The sequence below is a fragment of the Taudactylus pleione genome, unplaced genomic scaffold (genome assembly GCF_031769625.1).
Source record: "Taudactylus pleione unplaced genomic scaffold, aTauple2 ptg001408l, whole genome shotgun sequence".
In the NCBI taxonomy this organism is placed as follows: domain Eukaryota; kingdom Metazoa; phylum Chordata; class Amphibia; order Anura; family Myobatrachidae; genus Taudactylus; species Taudactylus pleione.
In genome coordinates this window covers 445,571-458,119 of record NW_028285808.1, presented here as the reverse complement: position 1 = coordinate 458,119, position 12,549 = coordinate 445,571, and the positions used below count along the sequence as shown (strand labels likewise).

Genomic DNA, 12,549 nt, shown 5'->3' with positions numbered 1-12,549 from the left:
ATAATATTATAAGTCCCAAAGTACCTCTCAGCCATGATTTAAATCATCCATATTATTTGATTTGCACATTATGTTGCTAGATATGGATTGCCGGTAAATAATTTAGATACCTAAGGGTTGACTGAGTGCAGATATTGTTACTAATATAGATAAATAAGATCAATCCAGTGGATAAAACTGTTTGATTGCAAACCGGTAAATAACATACTGCACCTTATTCTGCATAGCTATTATTAATAGGATGTGATTAATAATAATATAGGCAAAATTTATATAATCATGCGATTACTCGGTGTAGTGGATTTCTTATATTGATACTCTTATAACAAAATGTATTCTACAGACACCTGCAGTATATGAGTCATATATAGAACTACATGGTGGCATAAAAAGACCAATCCGCCAAAAATACCCTGCATAGATGTGCATATATTATACCTCTTTTCCACCAAAAACCCAGGTCCGACCCAGGTCAGACCCATTTACACTGCACCTTTGATCTGGGTTACTCCCAGGTCAGCCCTGTTCACACTGAACTCAGGTCTGCCCAGCTAAACCTGTGAGGTCATAAAAAGTGGGAGGTGACTGCTCCACAACCACCAATCCGCTCATTTTAGGCATGATCCAGGTCAGATAACCCGGGTTGCACCGTTTACACTGTACCATTACCCGGGTCCATCCTGGGTCCAACCCTGGTAGCTACCTGGGTTGGATTGCAGGGTCACTTGACCCAGGTTATTTTTCAGGGACCCTTTTACACTGAGCTGCGACCCGGGTAGACCCAGCAAAAACCCAGGTTTTTGCTCTGGTGTAAAAGGGGTATTAATTACAAAAGGATATATTGGATCCTAGAATATATTGGAAATAAATAAATCGCATCACAGCATAAAAAAATAAGATGAGCGAATTTTAATCATCATTTTTTTAATTTATTGGTGTTTTTACTGTAATCATTGATTATATGAAATACTATTTCTCTATATTTCACTGATGGAGCATTATATTTTAATTTAATCAAACAAAAGTTATATTTTATTTCTAAAAAAAAGAAGAAAAAAAAAGTGCCCCAGAAAAAAAGACAATAAATTTCCTCTTCCTTTTTTCTTGTTTAGGAAAAGCAGGAGAAGAATATTACAGCGGCCGGCAAATAGCTGTGCTAGAGTATGGCAAGTATGTATTGCACCTCACCTCCTGTAAAATTCTAAATACTAGCATATTCCTGGATTAAATAAGGTCTAGATCACAGGTTCTCAAACTCGGTCCTCGGGACCCCAAACTGTGCATGTTTTCCAAGTCTCCTCACAGAATCGCATGTGAAATAATTAGCTCCACCTGTGAATCTTTTAAATGTATCAGTGAGTTATAAATACACCTGTGCACCTGCTGGGTAACCTGCAAAATATGAACTGTTCGGGGTCCTGAGGACCGAGTTTGAGAACCACTGGTCTAGATACACATTTTAAGAAAAACTGCTCTCATTTATATACAAGGTGTGTCAGTTATTCCTAACTTGTATTCCTTACAAGCAAAGTCAACAATCTCTAATCATACACTGAGTCAACCTTTACCAAACACAGATAAGGATTAATTTGAAAAAGGGTTTTTATTGCCTTTGTTTGTATGAATGTTACACCCAGTATTAGTTATACCAGCATAGTATTTGCTTATTGATAGGATTTACAGTTCAACCGGAAAGATGTGACCTACAACTCTTATATAAATCATAGTTCAGCCTGTGGCATTACATTCTGCCTATAGCCTCTGAACAAGCTGAGAAGACGCTCCTGTGACTGCTTCCAAGGATGACGGAATTAGAGACAGCGATCGTAATGGTCATGGATGTCTTTGACAAATATGCCTGTACTGAGGGCAACAAAAACACTCTAACCAAAGGGGAAGTAAAGACATTATTGGAGAAAGAGCTGCTGGATTCCTGGAGGTAAGATTCTTGCTGATTTATGAACAATAAAAATTTCAAATAAATTGGTCTAAATCTTTCAGTTTTTATGCTGTAGATTTTGACTTTGATTTTAAGAAGATGCCACGTGTCTGGAAACGTATTCCCAAACTTCTTTCAAGTTTTGGGCTCTATTTATTACCATTATTTTTACTAAAATGAAGTGAAAAGGGGTGTTTTCATACCGTTTTCACATTATATAGTTTTACATAAATTTACAAAAGGGCAATTGGAATAGAATTCATAACATTCTACTTCAAACCCTAATTATCACATATTTTTAGTAAGCAGGTTACATTTCTCATTAGCAATTATGGCAAATGCAATCTGCCTGAGATTTACTAAAAATAAATTGTGAAAAATACTGGGCTAAGCCCTGTGATAATAACACCACCTGGAGATGGTGTTATCCAGGGTTTCCCTCAGTTCCCAGACTCCTGCTCTGCTCTAACAGGCAGAGCAGAGCCGGGAGCCGGGCTCCAGTGATCAGCTGTGTGGTCTAAATAGACCACAAACTGATCACTGCAAAAAAAATAGTTAAAAAAATAAAATAAAAAATACCTGATTCTCGGGACTGGAGATCGGTGCTCCGGTGATGTCCTTTGGGGCTCCGGTCAGCTGATCTCCTGGCTCCTGCACTGTGACCCTGATCAGCTGCTGCATATAACTGCTGACCCGGGTCACAGTGCAGGAGCCCGGAGACCAGTTGACCGGAGCACTGATCACCGGAGGTAAGTGAAAGTGAGTGGGGGTTGGTCGCGTTGTAGCGTGGGGGTTGCAGAATCCGACGGGAGATGTGTGCAGAAGGACAGAGATTTATCACAAGCTCTGTCCCTGTAAGGGATTTTTGATAAATCCCTGTGATATTTCCTAAATTTGCAATGCAAATTTTAGTTGGAAATATCACACTACAACCGCATTTTAAATGCGGATTGTAGTAAATAGAGCCCTAAATCTTTGCAACAGAAGCTCCATACTTATTTCACGACAATAGGCTTAACTGTCAGGAAGTGAGATGTGCAGCAATGTAGCAGTTTTCAGTGATCAAACCAAATCTAAATTTGCAGACTGCCCAGAACTGTGACTGTCCTGACAGTCACAGAAGGCTAAGCATGATCCTATGCAACATTATTTTTTGAGCCTTATTACTTTTTAACAGCCCCCAATTACCAGAAGCCAGATTGCACCCCATCAGTTAATGGCACTAGACTAGAGAGTACAATCTGTCCTGTCTGTAAGTAACAAATACACTATGACAGTGATAGCTCACAAGCTGGGACTAGGTACATTTTGTAGCGTAAAATACAATAAAATGGAGTGTGACTTCAGGGTCAACCAAAGGGTCATTTTGGAAGTTTAATATCAGGGTTTAATTGCACTGTGTTACCTATTATTCTGTATGAACACAGTGTGTAAAACACAGATTTTGTTTGCGTGATTTTGGAATATAAAAAATTAAGAAACAGTAGGGATCAAAATCTACAGTGTCTGAGGAAACTGCATCCAATGTAATGATAATAAAGTCTAATTTATTAATTTGGTGTATTGGGCATTTCTACAGAATATCACGGTGACTGCAACAGTGACTTCTGAAATTTTAATATCCTGTTTGTTTTATCCTAATAAAAATACTGTTTATGTCACCTTGTTCCCATTACTCTCTTTCTGCCATCAGTGCTTGTTAAATATTGCATATATAAGGGGGCCAATCTAATTTAATAGTTGGTGCTTAACTGATGTGGACTCCTGTCTTAACAATGATTCATTTGCTCCCAATGATGTATTTTGAGTCGGAATTTGTGATTTGTTTAAATGATGTTCCTTGTGCTTCCCACCCACAAATGGTGACGACACTGAGCATGAGATTATTCCGCAGCACCTTTCAAAAACCACATATCAGTTATCTTATAGTCAATAGAATTAGGCACTGATTATGGTCCTGGAAGAAACTTGTGAAACCACACTGTACGGTTATTCATTTACAGATCTGGTGCATCTGACATTCAATTACTGAGCGCATAGGGATTTTCCCCATGTCATTCACAATGGCAAATGGTGGGAGACACTGTGGTGGAATTTAGTGGGGAGGGGGAACACCTTTATTGTGTGCTTTTTAGATGGCTAAGTTGTAAATATGTGGACACATTTAAGGCCCTATTTATCAATATTATTTTTACTAAAATAATGGAAAAAGGGGTGTTTTCGTATCCTTTTCACTTTTTTTTAGTTTCACTTAAATGTATCTAAGGGATTTTGGAGCAGTTTTCAGGAAAAAAAAATACTCCAAGCCCTGAGATTTGCATTCTTTTAGTAAGCAGATCGCATTTCCCATATTTGTAATGGGAAATGCGATCTGCTTCAAATTTACTAAAAGAAATTGTTAAAAAATACTGGGGGGGAGCCCTGTGACAAAAACGCTATCTGGAGATGGCGTTAAGCAGGGTTCCACCATCTCACCTACTCTAACTCGGCCTTCCCTGCCTGTTGGCAGAGAAAGCAGAGCCTCTTGAAGGCTTCATGATCAGCCTTCATGTCTAATAGACCGCAGTGCTGGTCACAGTGAAATGAAAACCCCACACTTACTTCCGTTCAGGTGATCGGTAACCCGGTGAGCTCCTCGGTGACCCGGTCATCTGATCGCTGTCCCCCGGTCATCTGATCAGTAAACTGAGATGATGTTAAGTCCCGGCAGCATCCTTAGTTTACTGCAGGGTTCAGAGGTAGGTGTAAGCTGAGCTAGGAGCGGGGGGGATGACGGGGTCGCAGGGTGGCGATCGCGGGTGGGGGGTTGAGAGCGCCTTATGGGAGAATAAAATCAGTCATAGAGTAGTCTATTCAGTAATCCTGGGCTGGAAGACACTGGAAGCCTCCTCATGCTCTTTCCTCTCGTGTAACAGCTACAGTGGGTTTTCTATTCAGCCTCGGTTCACCCACTTATGTTTTATTTTCAACAGTATTTTAAGACTTAGTGGATGATGATCTATGTAATGACAAACCTTTACAACTGTCTTTAGCCTGAAGGTTCAGCACAGTTAATTCAGCCTCCACATTGGGCAGTTTTGTCACCCTGGTAAACCATGTGCAACAGGTTCAGTTTCTAGTTCGTCCAGACATGTGGGTGGACAAACAGGTCAGCAGTGGTCATCGGGCAAACAAATATTCAGGCATGTCCAAAAATGATTTAATCAGATTTCACTTGTTCATTCCTGCTCATGCTGTTTGATCTTGCCAACGTCGGACTTCTCTCTTTATCGACACAAAACGAAAATAACCGACATGGTATCATTTCAGCAATTATCGTTGACATGCTGGATTTGACAATCTAGTATTTTAAGTTGCTAATAGCATATAAAGGTTAAATTGAATGATTTGCTAATTCTCTAAATTCGTCTTGTTCTGTTATAGAATGCGAAAGACAAGAACGCCTGTGACAAAATTCTAAAGGACCTGGATGAAAATGGCGATTCTGAAGTGGATTTTAATGAATTTATTGTCTTTGTGGCTGCACTGACCTGCATGGGACACGAGAGATTTGCAAATATGCCTCAGAAATGATTTTAAAAGAATCATGGTGTACTATCTTTTAAAAAAAAATAATAAACCTCTGTAGTTAATCTGATATATGTTTCTAAGAATTTGTGTACCTCGCTCTATAATTCACATTAAGGTAAGCATTAAAAGCATCAGGACCGACTAAAGAAACAATACCCAAAATTAAATATGTACCTTTTAAACTGAAAAATAATGAACGGCTACTGCTTGATCCTGTATTTGAAAATGTCTCAATTAACAGCAGTGTTAAAATGCTTTAAGACGGGATGTAGTGATGAGTCCAGGGCCCCGCGATGCTGCCCGTCTCAATTCTGACAGTTGAAGCCCGACACGGGATTTAAGATAGGGGTCGAAATACCGACACCTATCTTAATCCCGACGCCGGAACGTTGAAGGACGCCAGACCGAACGAGGTAAGTCCGGGGAGCCCTTAGCGTTAGCCACGGGGGCGGGCGGGGGGGTTACTTTTATTTGGGGGGTTAAGGTTAGGCATCCCTAGGGGGCAGGGTTAGGCACCACTGGGGAGGGGGTTAGCGTTAGGCACTAAGGGGGGAGGGTTAGGTTTAGAAACTAATGGGGAAGGTTTGGGTGTGGGGTGGGGAGGGTTAAGCTACAAGAAAGGAGGGTTAGGTGGGGAAGGGGGGAGGGCAAATATACTTACCCGATACCAGAATCCTAACTGGTTTGAAATACTGACACCCGTAGGCAAGTACTTTAACCCTGCTCCTAAACCTACACCTAAATCTTACCTTCCCCCGCAGTCTAAACTGAACCCTCTCCTCCCGCAGCCTAAATCTAACCCTCTCCCCCCAGCAGCCTAACCCTTACCCTCCTCCAAGTGCCTAAACCTAACTCTAACACTTACCATAGGGATGTCAGCGGTTGGGATCCTGGAGCCATGATTCTGGCTGCTGTCGGGATTTCTGTGCCGGCATCCTGACCATTGGAATGCCAACTATATCCCGTAGCCAGATACCAACAGACTGTGAAATATATATGGCTGCTGCAAACTCAGTCTATTTATTCTTCAAGATCCCAGAGGATAACCAGCAAACCTTCAGAACATTAATTAATAAGATGTCCATGGAAATTTAAATTTAAAATTTATATACGCTGACAATATATTGTCGTTTTTTTTTATGAGTGAATTAGGTGAATTCAACTTCAACTTATCCAAAATGATTTAATTAAAAAATATATATATATTTTTTTAAATATTTGTAAAAAAAATATTGGTTTTTCAAACATGGAACCACCACCATCGAAACATTGGAAACATTGCAACCATCGCAAGTTTCTTTTTGACGGTATGCAGTCGGGAAGCCGGCGGACCTAATCCCGACAGCCGGCTTCCTGACTGTCATATCCCGGCAAGGGTCTAAAGTCGATATGCCGACGCCTGTCATTAGACATACGCCGAAAGCCCGACGCCCGGCATCCCGATCGAAGGGATGCCGTGCGCGGATAGCCTCGTGGGGGGGGAGGGCTAGGCTTAGGGTTTCCGGGGGAGACTTAGGGTTAGGCACACCCCCGGGAGGTTAGGTTTAGGCTAGGGGAAGGGGGGGTTAGCATTAGGCACCTCCGGGGGGGGACTTAGGGTTAGGCACCCCCCGGGGGACTTAGGCTTAGGCGGCGGGGGAAGGGGGGGTTAGGTTTAGGCACTTAGAGGGGGGATTAGGGTTAAGCACTGAGGGGGAAGATTAGGATTAGGCACCCCTAAGGGAGGGTTAGGGGATAGAAATAGGTTAGTCATTACTTACCTTAGGATGATCGGGATTTCCTCCTCTGCCGGGATGCCGCTGTCAGGATTCCAACCGCCGGGCATGGGTCCGGCGGTAAATCATACCGATTCCCTTTTTGACAGCGTCTTCAGGTACACTTTAGGGGGTGACATTTCCCCAGATGTTAATCTCTGCAGTCGCTCGGTGGGGGGTCCTGTTGTGCTAACTAATTAGCAGTGATCAGTAGCACGGCAGACACTAGGGGAGGGGGCAAGCAAGCGGAAGGTCCCTCTGAGCGCAGCAATTGCAGGAAGATTCCTCCTGCAGCCGCCCACACTGTTTATCTGACTGGTCGGATTATTGCAATCAAATCAGATAGTGCCAGACAAGTGGTCAGAAAAATGCGACCATGCCAGGCAAGTGGGTAAATTGCTCAGAGAATAATGGGAACTGCATTTTGTAGTGTTAGTTGTCTAACGCAGCAAATATCTCTGGTGTCTCCTGCATTAGGAAGAGTGCCAAAACAGACCCTCTATCTATCCAATCCATTTTGTACTATATAATCTGTGGTAGCATCCCCTATCCTATATACAGTGTGTATTGATGTACCAAACTGTTCCTGAATTAACACTTATTTCTCTAATTAACTAACTGTGCACAGCTCAGAGGCTGAAATTTGATTTGAGTCTGCTCCGCTTTCTCCACCAATGAATCTCTGTTTTTAAAAGTTTTTTTTCCATCAGGAAAAATACTTAAAGAGACTGTTTTGTGCATTTTAATACCACTTCTGGTCCGCACTAACCGGAACCGGAAGTGGGCTCTGTTTTAGCTATTTAAGCTCCAAGATTTGAATACTGCTTACACACCCTGTGGAAGCTACATGTTGGTCAAAGCAATATTTGTTACCATCACCCATATACATACAGGAAAGGTTCGTTCTGACCGACTCTTTTTTCATTGTTCATAGCCGGATTGTGAATTCTGTCTGGGGGTCGGCAGGACTGCCTGCAGCCTGTTGCATACGGAAACTAGTTTCTATATTGTATAGTAATAAAAATATCTATTTTACACAACATCTGGCAGCGGCATTTGGGCCTGATTCAGAGATGAACACAATGGCGATTACGTACGCAGATCGAGCGATTGTTTACCATTGCGCATGCGTATAAGCTACGGCGCACATGTACTGGGTTTGCATTGCGATTACGGACACACTTCAGTATTCATCGCAGAGTGAGTGACAGGTTGTCAGTGTTTGGGTGTGGTGACGGGGGGAGGTCTAAAAAAAGCGTGCCTGTCCGTTTAACCGCTGCTACATGGGCGTGCATAAATTAGCCACTGCGAGTGCATATGCAGTGTGAGAGGAGAACTCCCGAGTCTACAGCTGGTCAGACCTGCCGCAAGGGCAAGATGGCTGCCAATGTGCGTCGATGGTACCGATATTTACGCAGGTATGCATCATCACACACAGGTAAGAAGGCAGCAGTGGGCGCCCCTATGCTCGGGTGATCTTTGCAGACATTAGCATATTTTCGCAGCGGCGATCACATTAGCGTCCATCTCTGAATCTCTTTGTGTGAAAGAAAAGGAACCAATCTCTCAGGGGACAAAGATACCTTGATATGTTTCAAATGCTCCTCCTCACAATGAGTACTGGTACGCCATTTTGCTTCTGAAAAAGATACCTTTACACACATGAAAAATGGCTTTTTTCAAAGACTTGGGACAGGGCCATAACTAGGGTAGTGCAACCAGTGCCATGGCATAGGCAAACGCAGGGGGGGTTTTCATCTGCCTGGAAACCCCCCTCCCCAGCCCACACCATGACCACAATAGAAATAGTACTATAATAGAATTTTACTAGTGCTGCATGTTCTTCTCAGTATCACAAATTAAATAATTAGCACCACCTGTGGATCTTTTAAAATGTATCAGCCATTAATAAATAATCTGTGCACCAACTAGGAGATCTGGAAAACATGCACTGTTAGAGATGCACTGCTATAGTGCCCAATATGTACATATACAGTATGTCCATGACAGTGCTAGGTTCTTCTGCTGCTCCTCCAGGCTCCCGGACTTGCTCCAATAGTCTGGAATGGTGACCACATCTAAAATAAATACTTTCAGCTCAGACAGGATGGCCATACTGCCCCATCTAATGGCTTACTGTGATCACTGGTCCTGTATATGCTGATATTATTACACACATAACACTTTGCTTATTAAAGCTGGTTAAGTACTAATTCTGCCCTTGACTGGCCACACTCGCTCTAAAATTAAGCATTTGGAAACCCCCCTCTGGAAATCCTGCGTTTGCCACTGCATGGCACAGGGCACAGTAGGGCAGGGGGTGCTGTTTGGGCCTGTCAATTATCATTCTCACTTGTAGCTTCCTCTTATTTTATCCCCAGCATCTCATGGCCTCCCCTATCTCTTCCCTGGCCATTCCCCATGAGGCCATGGCCCTTTCTCTTGTGTTCCTATTTAAAAAATGGGAGGGGGCGCCTATGCTCTCTCCGGCACAGGGCACCAAGGTGTCTAGTTACGGCTCTAACATGGGGTATGCATAAAGCTAATTTTTCACCCAGCCTAAAAGAAACCTTTATATGTGGTTCCCATTTAACTGATTGTAAGTGGGGTACGTGTGCTCTCTATTATGGTATAGGAGCACCGAAACATTTCCCAATTAGATGATTATTCCACCAATATATTTTTTTAATTCTGCTTAGCTGTGCCCTCCTCAATTACCAGTGGGACGCTGGATAATAGAGAACACTCGGATAGGCAGCACTCCAAAATAACTTCCACTAAATACAGCAGCATTTGCAGCAACGTTTCAGCGCACAGCACTACATGCAATTCATAAATGCACACTCAATTACAAGTACCCCATCGCCATGTCCTCACAACGTGGCTCAGCCCACTTCAAAGACAAGTAGTTGCAGGAGGGTGACGTCATAGACCAGCGCCCAAGTTGCTAGGCAACCGATGTATGCAAAGTGCGATATGTAATAACTATTTACAACCTGAACCAACGTGACTCTGTGATGAGTCAGCATCAGTTGATAACAGTACTAAGACAAAGGGACAAATGCACAAACGATACAAAATAAACAAACTGCAAATGATACAGCAATGACATATGCATCATATTATAAGATTACATTCCCCTCCATGCGATAAATATAGACAGTTCAACTTGTGTATATTGGCCCTCATTCAGAGCCACTCGCTAGCGGCAGTACGCTCGTTCCGAGCGATGTTCGCACATCTGCGCATGCGTACGGATCGTTATACGCATGCGCGAACCAGTCAGTGCGGCCGAAATTCATGTGCTCGCAATATAGCGAATGTCTGCTATTTTGAGTGACAGAATGAGGCGTATGTGGGTGGTAACAGGGGAAGGTGCTTGAAAATGGGGAGTGGAGATCCGAACGCAGGCGTGCTTAAAGGTCAAAACGGGCGTTTTATGGGTGTGCATAATTAATACAGCAGCGTCATTGACCACGTCACTGGGTTATTTTATAGCCAGAACTGCTCGCAAGATTGTGGTAGCAAAAACCAACCACAAGAATAGCGAGCAGTTCATACGCTGGTCGATGTACTCGATTAATCCAATAAATAGCGGACATGACGTATGGTGCGAGCGGCCAGGGGGCGTTTTTAACAAATAAACGAGCGTATGTTTTGCTCGCTCGTTCAGACTTAGAGGTGTGAACAGACTGCAATTTGCGAACGGATCATTTGAATAGCCACCCCTTGTTTTTGAACGAACGACCGCAAATAGCGAACGGCTCTGAATCAGGCCCATAATCTCTTAGGAATGTCTGTATACCCAAATCTGGAACATCAACCCTAATGCATATAGATTAAAGCATCCTAAATCATTGGAATGGATGTTATCCATTGGTAGTGACAAAACTTTACTCTTTATCTGAGACAATAAAGCAGGTTTCTCTGACATAACATCAATTTGTTTGACTGCTTCCTTCCTATCACTGGTAATGTGCAATATTCTTAAATACAGGTTGAGTCTCCCATATTCAAAATGCTTGGGGCCAGAGGTATTTTGGATATCGGAATATTCTGTATTTTTAAAAATTTGCATATCATAATGATATATCTTATGCTGGGCATACAGTACCAGATAAAATGTCTGTCAGACCGACAGACATTTTATCTGGCCGGCTGCCAGCCGCAGAAGTCGCCGGCATACACTGTGAGAGAAATCTCACAGTGTATCAGCCCGACATCTGCGCTCCGCCCCCGGGGGAGGAGACATTTCCCTGTTCCTTCCGTAGGAAGGAACACAGGAAATGTCTGTCTGTCGGCAGCGCTGGGCATACACTGCCCGATGCGGCTGACAGTTTACCCGCTAAATATCGCATCGGACGGGCATGCTGGACAATCCAGCATGCCCGACCGAGCAATATTTAACCATCGGTCGCCCCCCCACACGCTACAATTATCGCGGCGATCCGCCGATATCGGGCAGATCATCCCGAGAAATTGTAGCGTGTATGGCCAGCATTAGTAATGGGACCCAAAATCTAAACACAGAATGTATTTATGTTTTATATACACCTTATACACACAGGCTGAAGGTAAGTTTATACAATATTTTTAATAATTTTATGCATCAAAAAAACTTTGTATAAATGCATGAAATTCATTATGTTTCATATACACCTTATACACACAGCTTGAAGGTAATTTTATACTATATTTTTAATAATTTTGTGCCTTAAACGAAGTTTGTGCACATTGAACCATCAGAAAGCAAAGTTTTCACTATCTCAGTCTTGCGAAAAATATTCTGTATTTCGGAATATTCCGTATTTCGGAATATTTGGATATGGGAGACTCAACCTGTACTGAGAATATGGCAGTCCATTTTTAAGGGGTTTCGGGTGAGCACTCGTGGCCAACAATAAATTGTTTCTGTCTGTAGCCTTAGAAAAATAAAATGTTTGTAATTTAGAACCTGCTTTAACAATAGTCACATCCAAATAGTTGACCTTTGTCATATCTATTGTATACATGAATTTAATTGGGTTATCTGTCATATTGTGGGACTCAATCAATTTGGAAAAATCCTGCGCTGTCCCTGTCCAAAAATAAAAGCAGGTCGTCTATATAGCGGTAAAATGCAAATATATTTTTGGCTATTACTGGCTGTAAAAAGAAAACATCCTGTTCTATCATGAACATGTAGGCATTGGCGTACCATGGGGCCATATTGGATTAGGGTTATTAGTAAGTAAAATTCTTGTTGCTGATAAACTTACTAATAACCCTAACATCAGTAAGCATAGG

At 42.4% G+C, this 12,549-nt stretch overlaps 1 protein-coding gene across 1 annotated transcript; it reads left to right on the top strand.

The window, feature by feature from the left end:
• The first annotated feature begins 1,403 nt into the window (after positions 1-1,403).
• On the top strand, positions 1,404-5,576 carry S100P (S100 calcium binding protein P). Its single transcript, XM_088463565.1, is given in 4 exon segments — positions 1,404-1,490; positions 1,759-1,923; positions 1,926-1,939; positions 5,363-5,576. Coding segments are annotated over 3 exon segments (285 nt in total). The 5' UTR covers positions 1,404-1,490; positions 1,759-1,802; the 3' UTR covers positions 5,513-5,576.
• Positions 5,577-12,549: the final 6,973 nt, after the last annotated feature.